The following is a 14,269-nucleotide window of genomic DNA, read 5'->3' on the forward strand; positions in this document are numbered from 1 at the left end:
ACATTGTGCTGTTCCCGGACAACTGTTCATATTTTTGATCATTTGCCATGGCCGACACAATCACGTGATGCAGTCTTCTCTGGTCAGCTTCCTCAGAAAGTCACAGAGAAGCCAGCAGGAAAACTTGGGAGCAGAGAGGATGAAGAGGAGCTGAAATCCTTTGTTAGGTTGCAGGAATTCATGAAGATTTCAGCTTCAGTCCTGCAGTCCCACGAAAGATTTCTCTGTGCATAAAGGGAAGGGGATATCGTTCAATAGGTTGTAGGAACATTTGAGTGCAAAGAGGTTGCCTACAGAGAAAAATTTCAGGTCCTTGCAGAGCTGAAAGCCTCTGGCAGGCATTCTTTTCACTTCCAAGGAGCTGCCTGCCAGGACCATTTCAGCTCCACGCAGAACTGATACCTTCTGGCAGACAGCTCTTTTGCTTTATAACTGGGAGATTTCTTAAAGATTACAATCGAAATTGCTGGGATTATGTTTGGTGGGTGAAGAAGTTATATGTCATCTGCTTTGCTCAATGACTGAGATTCCGGTCCTAATTGTGGTTGTAAACCAAGGACTACCTGTATTCATGGTTGATAGGTTCTTCAAATATACATCCTATGGCATTGGATTGTGAGAAAAAATATTTTATTTTTAGTTCCAATATCATCAGTGTTTTCTGGTTTCTGTAGCTACTCCAGCTATTTGTAGAGGACAGTGTATTGATATGTCCAAGTGTTACAAAGCCCCAGTATGAGTGTCTATAATTTTGCCTTTTTCAGCAAATCTCTAGATTTAGAACTTTTAATTAACTGGGAAATAAATAGTGTATGAAAAGAAAATGATGTCTTTATAATTATATCTATAAAGAAGATGGTAAATTAATTTCCTTTATAAAAGTAGTTCCAAAGTATTAGTATTCTTGTTTCTGTTTTTACTGTTCTTTTATTGTTTTATTTTGGTATTTTTGAATTCTCAATGATAAGGATTGTTCAGTATTTCAGTTGTCATTAATTTTTCAATTTTGCCTGGAATGTTGGGTTTTTTTGGCATTCATGAAGTTTTCACATAGATAGCTAAGTTATGGATAGTGATAAGGTAAAAACTATTTGAATGATGCAAAACAAACGCAGATTTTACACACATACTGACACACACAGACACACAATACTCTTTCCTCCTGCTATTTTCTCTACCACAACAACCCTGTGAGGTGGGTTGGGCTGAGAGAATGTAACTGACCCAAAGTCACCCAGCTGGCTTTCATGGATAAGGCAGGACTAGAACTCATAGTCTTCCCATTTTCTAGATTTAGGCATCTAGGTAATGTGATATTGTGATAAAGGAAAAAAAAATTGAAAATGCATAACATATTTCTTACCTAATACAATATGATCCTTTCAAATAGTTCACCGACATATATTACAGCTAGTTTGGTAGCATTTTTTTCATTGGGAAATATAAAAAAATAAGGTGAAAAGGATTTATGTGAAATTTAAAAAGTTGCTATTTACTACTGTATTCTGGGATTATACTTAGCTAAGTTAAAAGTACCTTTTGAAGAATTAAAATCTGGAACTGTTTTAGAGTAATCCCAGAATAGTTGGAAGAGTTAATGTAACCTGGAAACAGGCAAGAAACTGATTTAGTTTGTAATTTATGTATGTATGTATGTATGTATGTGTTTGTTTGTTTATTTTCAATTTTTTTTATTCAGTTTTGTTTGAGTTGATACTGTGTAAATAATTGTCACTTATTAAGTTAATGCCAAAATCAGCATTGTAATTTAAGGGAAATGAGTGTTTGTAGAATTTTCATGCTTTCAAAATCCAAACTGTAATAGGTTAGGGATAGGATCACCCAACAGTATGAATTTCCATTATTAAAATGTAGATGAGATGAAAAACAAATTCTTACTGAAAGTTGGTTTAAATATCTTATCTGGATTTGGGGCATGTACATTCTCAGCTATATTTCTTTCTGTTTTCTAGGCTTATCAACCTGGTCCCAACATTCTAGGTCTCAGCCACAGAGGAGTTCATGCTCTAAGAGTAAAGATCGAAAACCATCAGAGGTATTACTTTGATATCTATCAGGGCATCTTGTTGAAATACAGATGTGTCTTTTTTTCCTAATACTTCTTTTTCTTTCCTTTTCCGCTCCATCTCAGCTGGCACCCAGCAACCTTTCTTCTGGCCAGGAGGTCAGGGAGCTCAGCTGCTGCCACAGTCCCTGCCAGCATCAAGTTAGTTATTTAGCCATGAATATTGGATTGGTATAGCACCAACCCAATTTTCTTTTCTTTTTTCTTTTCTTTTCTTTTCTCTTCTTTTCTTTTCTTTTCATTTTTCTCCCCCCTTCCCCAATTTGTTGGTAAAGAGTGGAAATGTTATTTTAGGAGTGTTTTCTATATGTTGCTAATCATTACAGCAGATTGATAAATAAGAACTTTTGTTTAGCAAAGTGAAACTAGACGCATTTGTCTTGTTAAATGTTTCTTGTGCATTTTTTTCCTGCAGAAAAGCAGGAAATATGAATTTGTTTTTCCTTTCACAGTGGATTTGGTAAGATGCAAATTGGTACAAGAATTACAAATGATCACGTTCCTCGAGTATCAGAATAGAAAATATCAATATTTACTCAGTAGGATGTTTCTGAAATAAATTATGTTTTGGGTCTTGACATCCACTCCTCTTAACTTTTATTCTGGAATACTTATATAAAGGTCACTGTTGCCATTATAGGTTTTGGCAGGTGGTTATTTATCAAAATGAATTGGAAATTATTTATTGATGGAGTGTTTATCCTGGAAAAAGAGCTATCATAAGATACAGTTGCTATACTGTACTCTTCTTATTCCAATTAGAGTTTCCCCTTTTCTTTGTATTATGTATATGCATGTATTCTCTATGATTTATATTGAGCCTTGTTTCAGTGGATTAATTGCAAAATCTTACTTGCAAAGTTCTCTATATTTAATTAATCGGTGTGTTTTATCTTGTTCTTCAGCTGGAAAGAGTCCCAAAGAGCAGCATAAGATTAACAGCAAACTAGGCTGTCATCTATAAAAGATGCAGTGTGAAAGAGGAAAAAAAAGTGATGAAAATAGAAAAGAAAAACAAGCTTAGGCATCTGTTCTTAAAAGTGATAGGTGAAGAGTTGGGTATCATTCACTGTTTAGTGATAGTAATTTTACATGATTGTCTCTAGGCATGCTGATCGCATCTGCAGAACAGCAGGAATAGTAGTCAGATTAGTGGTTCTTGGAAATTATATCCTTGATGTTCCATTAAATTCTCTTTTGTCTTGTAGCCAACTCTTCATAATGTTCAGGTGCAGAAATACTCACACTGGTTTTTCCCTGAGCTAGCCAAAATCCATTCAGATATCAAAGTTCTGAATGTCTGGCGTTTACTTCTTTACTATGCATACACATTTATACATATTCATACTGTACACACATATACATGCACACAACACACACAGAGAGACATATTTTCTGAGTGATTTCAAAAATGGTTTTTAGGGAGTGTTCCCTACTCCAACTTAGAGAAGAAGGAGCTACCCTGTCTATTCCACCCTGTCCAGAAATTTTTACTGCCTCTGCCCATCCTTTGAATTTGATTGTGGGTGATGGGAAAAGTGGAATCAAATCAGTCTTTTCCAGCCTGAGCACTTCAGAATTTATAGCCAGTTCCTGAAGTTGCAGTCCTAGAATCTCAAGTTCCAGAGTGGAATTGTTATTGTGATTATTATTCATGTAATTCTGATGTCGCCTGACTCCAGTCAACCCTGGGTAGCTCTGCAGATTCTATTGCAGTGACAATTGGAAGGCACCAAGTTGGACAAATCAATCTTAAATTACTAAGATATTCCTGCTCGGATGTAATACTCTTACTCTGGATGAAACCTAACCAGTAAAATCTTTATTTATGATTTTGGTGTTAATCCAGATGAATTAAGCAGTCTGTAAACAAAATATGCATAATGCTTGTAAATGAAAGAAGAATGATTCAGATCATTCAGAGTTGCAAGATGGATTGATTTATGAGGCAGGATGTGTGAAACATATTTACATTACCACCAGCAGTGTTTGTAAAATGTGTAGAATCATTTTCAAAGCATTTCTTTTGAATCAGTGTCAGTTGAAGCATTGAGATTAATTCCATGATATGTGGTTTCAGTTATTTCAGCCAGATAAGGAGTGTTTTGCTGCTCTTGTATCACTGTCCCCATTCTTGAACGGATTGCTTTTAAGTAGGGCTCAGTTCTTCTAAAGTGGTTGATGTATAAGTGATCCTTGCTGTGATTGCATGAAGTGATCTAGTTTCTCTGTAGCAAATTTATTTAATATCTATTCCACCCTGTCCCAGCATATTTTAAAACTCTTGGTGAATAGCTGCATGTGACCCAGGGCATTCAACAGTTAATTCACAGGTTGTGGATGGAATGCTGGTCATGAATTATTCTTGTTATATTGTAATATTTTGTGATCAGTATTATGTAGGACAGGGGTAGGCAACCTAAAACACTCAAAGAGCCACTTGGACCCGTTTCCCACCAAAAACAAAACACTGGGAGCTGCAAAACCCTTTTGATATCTAAAATGAAGATAATACTGTATATAGCCTTTTTTACCATTTTATATATATATACATATATCCTTGATAGCTGCAAAAATGTGAATCCCGGGCATATTTGTTCAATAGCACAAACTTCGATCTCTGGGAGAGGTATAAACCAGTTGTTTATTGCTAAAAAAATATTTAAAAACAATAAAAACAACTATTTACAATATTAAAAGAAACAACTTAGCTTTCGCTGGTCCCCTGCCAGCGTCCTCAGAGTGAGGCTCGGGGTGGGGAGATTCTTTTTATACAACTTGCTGGTCTAACTGCTTACTCATTGCCCATGTGATAGGGCCATCCTTCTTGATTAACTGTAATTGCCTTGGTTGCCCCACCTTCTCTTTTTTGCAGTCCAATTCCATTTTTCTCATCCTTGTTAATCTCCCTCCCAGTAACGTTGCTGTCAATGTGCTCTCCAACCGCTCCCTCCTACTCAGTCCAGGCTGCGTAGTCAAACCCAGTGTTCCAAAAGGTTTACCATCAGGGCTCCCTTCCTTTCCAGCCCGTTGGTCTGTATGCTGTTCCTGCCTTTCGTCATCCATTCCTGTCAGTCTTTTTTTCGGCTTCCCTCCACCCCCCAGGTGTGCGCATGCTCCATCGTGCCTCATCCTTCTGCTCCGTCTGCCTACAACCAGTGGAGATGCCTATCAGCTTGCTCTTAGGTTCAGCCCCTCTCACCCTTGTTAGCTTTGTCTCCCCCAATTTCCTTTCACACCTAGCTATGCGTGTGCACGATCTTGTCCCGTCTCTCTGCCCTATCTGCCCACGGTCAGTTGAACTGTCTGCTGGCTCCTTTCCAAGTCCAACCTCCCCCCCTTTTTCATCCCTTTCCCACTTCTTCCCCTTCCTGGTTAACCCTGTCTTGTTAGGTATCCCTGTCCTATGTGTTTTGGGTCGTGCAGCCAGGTCCGGCATTCCTAATGCCCCCTCATTATCACCTCCCCTCGCAACTCTTCACCATGCTCGCGTCCTCCCTCCTTTTCACCCCATCCATCCATCCGTGATTCCAATACTTCACCATCCATCCCTGCTGTCCCTATTCCCTCCAAATCTTTTCTTTGCCTAACCATGCGATGACTGCCTTCCCCGGTTCTGGATCTGTCTCTGGTAAACGCCATCCGCGTCCTGACTTGCTCCTCGTGTATTTTTAATGTCTGGTATGCCGGAGGCAATTCTATGCATCGATTGATTGAATCCATGTTGGAGAGCCAAGCCTACTTCAGCAGACGTCCTCCTTTGGAGGCATCTTGGGCAATGGCTTCTGCCCCCTTGAAGTCGAATGAGTGTCCATTGTTAACCATATGTGTCCATATTTGGGAATACTGCTCCTGCCTTCTGATGGCCAATCCTGGACAACGTTACCCTATGTCCAGGGAGTATCAGAGGCAACAGCACACATATTAGCGCATTACAACATCAAAGTGGCTCACTGACCCGACCAAACACTTTGGATGAAAGCAAAGTGTCCCAAGGAACCACTACCAAAGGAAGAAAAGTCATCGGTTGTATACAGGGTACACTGCAAGGATTGGCAATGTAACTATACGGGGGAGACGGCCAAACGGATAAAAATCAGAATACATGAACACAGATTGGCCGTCTGGGGGTGGAGGGAAGCCGAAAAAAAGACTGACAGGAATGGATGACGAAAGGCAGGAGCAGCGTGCAGATCAACGGGCTGGAAAGGAAGGGAGCGCTGATGGTAAATCTTTTGGAACACTGGGTTTGAATACGCAGCCTGGAATGAGTAGGAGGGAGCAGTTAGAGAGCACATCAACAGCAACGTTGCTGGGAGGGAGGAGATTAACAAGGATGAGAGAAAGGAAAAGTGTGGAATTGGAGTGCAAAAAAGAGAAGGCGGGGCAACCAAGGCAATTACAGTTAATCAGGAAGGATGGCCCTATCACACGGGCAATGAGTAAGCAGTTAGACCAGCAAGTTGTATAAAAAGAATCTCCCCACCCCCCGAGCCTCACTCTGAGGACGCTGGCAGGGGACCAGCGAAAGCTAAGTTGTTTCTTTTAATATTGTAAATAGTTGTTTTTATTGTTTTTAAATATTTTTTAGCAATAAACAACTGGTTTATACCTCTCCCGGAGATCGAAGTTTGTGCTATTGAACATATAGATAGATACATAAACAAATACATACACACACACACATACATACATACATATACATACATGGAACACTTTGAAACCCAAGCTCTAGAAAAATCGGATCACAAACCCAAACTCTGGCTCAGATACGTAGACGACACCTTCATAATCTGGCCACATGGGAAAGAAAAACTGGACAACTTCCTCACACACCTCAACAGCCTACACCCCCAAATACAGTTCACCATGGAAACAGAAGCTAACAACCAACTTCCCTTCTTGGATGTCTTAGTCTACAAGAAATCCAATGGCTCCCTAGGACACACCATCTACCAGAAGAAAACACACACAAACCGCTATCTGCACGCTCTCTCACACCACCATCCAGCACAGATCAACTCTGTAGCCAAGACACTCATCTCCAGAACAAAACGCTTAGCTGACGAACAACACCTAAAACCCGAACTACACACTCTCGCCAATGTACTAACATCCAATGGATTCCATAGAAATAAGATTACAAACCTAATCCAAAAAGAAACCCCCACTAAAATCCAAGACAAAGAACAAGAAAACGGCAAAACCCTCCTCCCATACATAAAAGGCACCACAGACAGAATCAGCAAGATCCTCCATAAACACAACATCAAAACAGCATTCTGCACAAACAGAAAAATATCCACCATCCTCAGAAACCCCAAAGATAAAATTGAATTAGAAAATCAAGGAGTATACGAAATCGCATGCACCACTTGTCCCACCACATACATTGGACAAACCAACAGAAGAATAAGTGCACGCATTGAAGAACATAAGAACTCAGTCAAAAAAGAGGAACCAACATATTCCCTGGTCCAACACCTTAAAGCCACAGGACATGAAATTGACTTTAAAAATACCAGAACCATTGCCAAAAGTGAACATTTTAATAACAGAATAATCAGAGAAGCCATCGAGATAGAAAAACGCCCACACAGCATGAACAAGCGAGATGATACCTCCCGCCTACCAGCCATTTGGAAACCCGCCCTTATTGACAAACGACTCCCTAACACAAAAAATGATACCAGACCCACACTCACAAAAACCACACAGGATGGTCACCACCACACATCCACGCAAAAAACAAACCCAAAGCCACACCGATGACGAGGCACGACCACAAACCAGAAGCCAGACCACAGCTGCATCATTAGCCACTTTAAACCCCCCCCAATCCATACATGAAGCAAACTGACACCCTCCATGAAGAGGAAGCACGACCACGAACGCGAAGCCAAAAAATAAGAAGGCAGCCCAAAATCTCAAACCCCTCTGCAACTCAGACTAACCTGAGCACAACCAAACAGAACACTCCCCCAGCCAATCAGAGCACAGCCAAGCCCCTAACCATTCAGAACACACCTCCACCCAATCAGAACACAGCCAAGCTCCCACCCAATCAGTTCATACCCCCACTGGCAGTTAAAAGGAAGAAACAGCTAAGACCACACATTGCTGCTCAAAGCACGAAGCTGAAAACACCAGCCTGAAGATGACGAATGGGACTTCGTCGAAACGTCGCCAAGACACTTCCAATTTTACGCGGGAGAAAACCCGAACAACCAAAGACCTACATACAAATACCCGCGAAAACCTCAGAAAACAAATACATGTGTGTGTGTGTGTGTGTGTGTGTGTGTATATATATATATATATATATATATATATATCATAAAGGTAAAAAGGGTATATGCAGTGTTATCTTCATTTTAGATGTCAAAAGGGTCTCTCTCTCTGTCTCTATCTCTCCCCCCTCTCTCTTTTTCCTCTCTCTCTCTCTTTTTCTGCGCTTGGTCTGCCAGTCCTCTTCCCCCACTCTCTTTCTTTCTTTCTCTTTCCTCTCCCTCCCTCCCTCTCTTTCTCTTTCTCCCCCCTCTCTCTTTCTCTCCCCCCCTCTCTCCCTCTCTCCCTCTCTTTATTCTTCTGCTCACCTGGCAAGCTGGCTTCAAGCTGTTCTCCAACAAGCTCAGGGGTAGGCAACCTTGGCTCTTTTATGACTCATGGACTTCAACTCTCAGAATTCCTGAGCCAGCATAGCTGGGCTAGCTAGCTCTCTCCTGCCCTTCCTGCTTTCTGCTTCCTGCAGAGACGTAGCAAAGGGAGGAGCTCCGCCCAAAAAGCTTTTCAGCTGTTGGAGAACACCGTGAGTCCACTCTCTTTTTTACATACACACACACACACACACACACACAGAGAGAGAGAGAGAGAGAGAGAGAGAGAGAGAGAGAGAGAGAGAGAGAGAGAGAGAGAGAGAAGGGCAAGTGCCTCTCTCTGTCTCTGCAAATGGCAGAGGAGGCTGAGAGCCGCAGGGGAAGGCTCAAAGGGCCACATGCGGCTCCAGAGCCGCAGGTTGCCGACCTGTGATGTAGGAAGAAGCATTTATAGTCCTGCTCCTTTTAACGCTTACCATTTCTGCTTGAACATATAAGAGATAAAAAATAGATTGACAAAAATAGTGCATGCAAGTGCACTATTGAGGTAGTCCTTGACTTATGACTACAGTGGGACATCGCTAAGTGATGTAGTTGTGATGTCACATGACCACATTGCTTAGCAATGACACTTCACTTTGCCATTGTTAACCTAATTTCACCAGTCTTTAACTGAGGATCCACATTAATCCAAGCCTTGGTAAGGTAAGGAACTGCCTCGCCTTCCGCTCCCCGCAACTGTCTATTCTGCCCATTTCTACCATTTTGTTTGCTCTGCCTGCTTTGGGCCAGTAGACAGCCCCAGAACCACATTGCTCTGGGACTGCTTGCCACATTGTGACTCAGAAGCTTGGTGTGCCATGGCTCTGGGGCTGCAAAAAGCCTCTGAACCACTATGCAAAGCCATAGCTACTCCAGGAAGAATTAGTCCAACACCTTGGTACAAATTGGCAGCCACCACAGCAGTGTGGCACAAAGCCACACCTGCCCTGGGAAAATTCCGATACAACCAGCTGCAGTCAACCTCACCCACCACCTTGCACCCTGAGGATACTGCTGCCCTGTATTGCCTTTTGCTGTATTCTTGGCTCTTGTTACCGATGAGGTGTGTCCTTCACACAAGATGAGGCCATCTTCCCCATAAGAAATTGCTGTGTGCAACCTTGGGAAGAAACCCTTGTGCAGCCAACAGCTGTCTTGCAAAGGGCCTGGCTGGGTATGCTGGTCAGTAACAGATGTCAGTAACCGAAGAAGATGTGAAGGGCAGCAGGGGCTGCAGAATCCAGGAAGTTAATATAGATGGGGAGAAGATAGGTGGGTGAGGAAAGTTAAAGTACTACTGTGTTCATAAGCGTGAGCAGGCTGCCTTGTACCCAAATTTTGATGATGTGGCCATAGGGACACTGAGGCAGCTGATACTCGGACAAGTCATAAATCCCTTCATTCAGTGCCTCTATAACTTCAAATGATCACTGAACAAATGATCATAAGTTGAGGACCATTTGATACAGATGTGTACTCTTTTTAGAACATGTGGCACAGTAAGGATTCTGTCTCTGCTTCTTTGTAGCTGATGCTTTTTTTCATTTTTTTATTAATTTTCTATTACATTTGATTAGTGCTTAATAAACATTGTGTTGTCTGGGTTAATTTGTCTGCTTAATAATATAAGTCTCTACCCCTTTTTTCCAACCATTGATAAAATTCCATGTTTGAAAATATTCTGTATTTTCTTTGTCTTTGATCTTCAATGTAAGTCTCCATTTCAGCACAGTCCAATATCTTCTTGATTATCTTTTTGTCTAGTGATGTTTCTTCATTCTTCCAGTGCTGAGCAAATACAATCCTTGCTGCTGTTAGTACATGCAATCTTAAATATACACTTTGCTTATTAGATTTTTCTGATATTATACCTAGTAAGCTGATTGAGTTTATATTATCCAATGCACACAGTACTTTTAAATTCCTTCAGGTCCAAAGCAAAATTTTGAGCCAAGGCTGCAGAACAGTGCATCTGAATGGTAGATGACATTGTAGCTTTTAAAACGGAGACCCCCAACCTTTTGGGCACGAGGGACCAGTTCTGTGGAGAACAATTTTTACAGAGGCGGCGTGGTTTCATGTACTGCCTGCAGCCAGTGGATGGGGCTTCAGTTGTTTGTGCGGCCTGGTGCCGGTCCACGGACCGGGGGTTGGGGACTCTTGTTTTAAAACATATTGATTCAAAACATCCCTATGGATAGAAATATTTGTATTGAAAAGTCATTATACATAATACAAGTAGTTCTCAACTTATGACCACAATTGAGCCCAAAATTTATGTTGCTAAGTGAGACATTTATTGAGTTTTGCCCCATTTTATGACCTTTCTTGGTACAGTTGTTAAGTGAATCACTACAATTGTTAAGTTAGTAACATAGTTATTAAGTGAATCTGGTTTCCCCATTGACTTTGCTGTTGGAAGATTGCAAAAGGTGATTGCATGCAACTGTCACAAATATATCTCTATTGCCAAGCCTCTGAATTTTGATTATGTGACCATGGAGATGCTGCAACAACTTTAAGTGTGAAAAACGGTCATAGTTCAATTTTTTAAAGTGCCGTTGTAACTCTGAATTGCCACTAAATGAACTGTTATAAGTTGAGGAATACTTGTATGTATCTGGTTTGGTTTGGGCTTTGGTTTGGTCCATGCCAGTCTTGCCTGATATCTGTGGGATTTCCAGAATTCTTAGCCAACATATAAATATATGTGTTTGTGATTTGGTCCATGCCAGTCTTGCCTGAAATCTGTGGAATTTCAGAATTCTCAGCCAGCATATACATATATATGTGTTTGTGGATATGCATTGTGACTTGCTTCTGCTCTGCCCTCTTCTGAGAAATGTACCACCTTCTTCAGGAGGTCTATATCTTCAACATGTTCACTGGAGAACGTCTTCCCAATGGCATAGTGCTAGTACAGATTAATATTTCAGTTGAAATAGGCACAAATATTGCTTTCATAAGTTGAATAGGAATAATGTAAATAAATGTGTAGCTGATGGTATGGCTTTAGGCTCAATTTTCATTGTACTTTTTTAAATGCTAAAATGATCTCTACAACATAAAGGCAATCATCCCTTGAGCTTTATTTACAGCTAGTGTTTACTTCATATTGAAAGAATACTGACAACAATTTATGTTGGTTGAGTAAATATTGGCTTCTGCAAGCCTATCTTATTCTTAAATTATGATAATGTACTAAAAGGTTGATGCTCCCATATTTTTTGAAAAAGATTTCACAGAGTAACTAGATTGTAATTGCCAAAGAATATATTGATGGTTTGTTGAAATGTAAGGATATGTATTTACAGTTCCATTTCATTATTTCTTTTACCCAGAATTTGTCTGTTATGGTGGATAATTTCTTGTTACTGACATTCTCTTTTAGATGCGTTTTTTGATAGAATTTAAACTGTTCGAGATAAAGTAGATAGATTTTATAATTAGCCATAGGTGCATGATTAGCTGAAACTAGGAAATACGGGTCTTGGCTTAAAAAAGATATCAATAAAATAATCTGTGACTTAGGTACTGTACTTTCCTTTACACTAAGTAAAGAGAGATTTACAATATTTGGGTTTGGTATCCTATTTGGGGACTCATTTAGGAAATCTTTGAACAATTGATAAAGCTGTTTTGATTGGATCATATGAAGGGGTGGTCATTAATATAAAGTGGGACAGATCTGAAGGATATATTTTTTACTTCTGGTTCAGCATGGTAATACGGATGAACATCCGGATACTTGAAAGGGCAAGTTAGTTAACGATGAGAGGCCTCTTGTTATGTTCTTCTGGAAACCGTGAATTATATAGTAGAAGTATTACATATAACTTTATCCATATACTACTAAAACTCTCGTTCCCATAATCTTTAATTTGGCAAAACAGTGCATTGTAGGGCAACAAAGAAAGGATCTCAAGTGGACTAGCTCAGGGGTCCCCAACCTTTTGGGTACCAGGGACTGGTTCCGTGGAGAGAGGTTTTTCCATGGACTGGAAAGGGCGTGGTTTCATGTGCTGCCTACATCCCACGGAGGGGGCTTCTCTTGTTTGCACGGACCGGTTTCTAACATGCTGCGGACCGGTGACGGTCCACGGACCGGGGGTTGGGGACCCCTAGGCAAGCTTACAGAATGCATCCAAAATCTGGAACCCATGACTCTCATGAAATTGAAATTGGCAAATTTTGTAAAATATTTATGACATAGAATTATCATAAATATTTTATGACACAATACAAAATATCAGAAAACATGTGGTCAACTCCTGATCTGACTATGCTGTACAGTTCAACATGGAGAATTTTCAAGGCAGATATGTTTTTGACTATCTCCCCGAGTTTTTAAAAAGATTTAAACTACTTTAAAAACTCTACTATTATTGAAGGTGTTGAGGGATCTGGTAAGGAAATATCTCTGAAAAGATGCCTTAACATATCATGGGTTGTCTAGTCATTTCTCTTTCTTTGTGTCTCTACAGGTATTCAGAACAGACCTGATCACTGCTATGAAGCTGCCTGATTCTTCCCAGTTGAATCCTGATGAGTATTATGTGCTGGCAGATCCCTGGAGACAAGAATGGGAGAAAGGTGTTCAGGTGCCAGTCAGCCCAGGGACTATACCAGAACCAGTAGCAAGGTATATTTTGGTGCAGCCAGTTAGAAAAAGGAAACAAGCCCATTCCCTCACCTTTTAAACAACTTTAAAAATGTATACTTTGGTACTCTGAAAGTATAGTGTTCCATAATTTGGATTTATCTCAGGTTATGTGCTGTCTATGAAAAAGAAGGCAGAGTCTTAATCCTCTTTAGGATTAATATTAATAACTGGATTACTTCCCGTTATTGAAAAGAGATATAAGAGTTAATGAACAAGAACTCAGCATGTCATGTAAATCCATTGTTTAGTTGGTGGCATTTTGATAGATAGTTCCATAATACGATTGCTGTGTGAAATGGAATTCTTCCCAACAACTGATTTTTCACTCTTAAAGTTCTGTAGCAGCTTCATTTCAGGTGACAGATGTGAACAAAACCTTACTCGTTAGCAGATTTACTACTCACAACTTAAGCACTTTACATGGCAGGTTGAGGACTTTTTTTTAACTTGATGTAGTGGCAGAAGAAAGTCTCTTGTATTGCCAAAAAAATAGTTCTTCCTAACCTGAGATTCACTTTAAACCTTTCGATGGAAACAGTATAAATTGTTCCTATATCAGTCCAGGCTTCACAAGCAAGTAAATGCAACTTCCTCATATCTGAATTTGAAGCATTAATTGACAATTCAAAGTTGAAAGTGGCATGGAGCATAGGAGCAGCAGTTCTAGAGACATGAACTCTAAATCTTAACAAAATAGACATTTTGATAGATAATGCTGCTAATTTCTGTACAGAGATTAAATCTGACTTATATTTTCTCAGAAAGTTTGTTTCTCCAGCACTGGAGATGGAGAATCCACCAATGGGTTTAGACTGTATTCCTGCCCAATCAGATCAAGTCAGCCAAAGTTGCAACGCCCGTCCTGGACCATAGAGATCCCAG

At 40.2% G+C, this 14,269-nt stretch overlaps 1 protein-coding gene across 2 annotated transcripts in view; it reads left to right on the plus strand.

The window, feature by feature from the left end:
• The window catches only part of JADE1 (jade family PHD finger 1), a 62,635-nt gene that overhangs the window by 13,177 nt on the left and 35,189 nt on the right, over positions 1–14,269 (plus strand). The window contains exons 3-5 of one of the 2 annotated variants that reach the window (XM_039325872.1): positions 1,974–2,056; positions 2,153–2,227; positions 13,209–13,366. In XM_039325872.1, coding sequence (XP_039181806.1) covers positions 1,974–2,056; positions 2,153–2,227; positions 13,209–13,366 — 316 coding nt within the window. The remainder of the gene's footprint in view (positions 1–1,973; positions 2,057–2,152; positions 2,228–13,208; positions 13,367–14,269) is intronic. The other variant, XM_039325873.1, reaches the window with a different exon arrangement.

Source organism: Crotalus tigris, unplaced genomic scaffold, assembly GCF_016545835.1.
Source record: "Crotalus tigris isolate CLP2741 ecotype Arizona unplaced genomic scaffold, ASM1654583v1 scf7180000024339.11422700, whole genome shotgun sequence".
Taxonomy (NCBI): domain Eukaryota; kingdom Metazoa; phylum Chordata; class Lepidosauria; order Squamata; family Viperidae; genus Crotalus; species Crotalus tigris.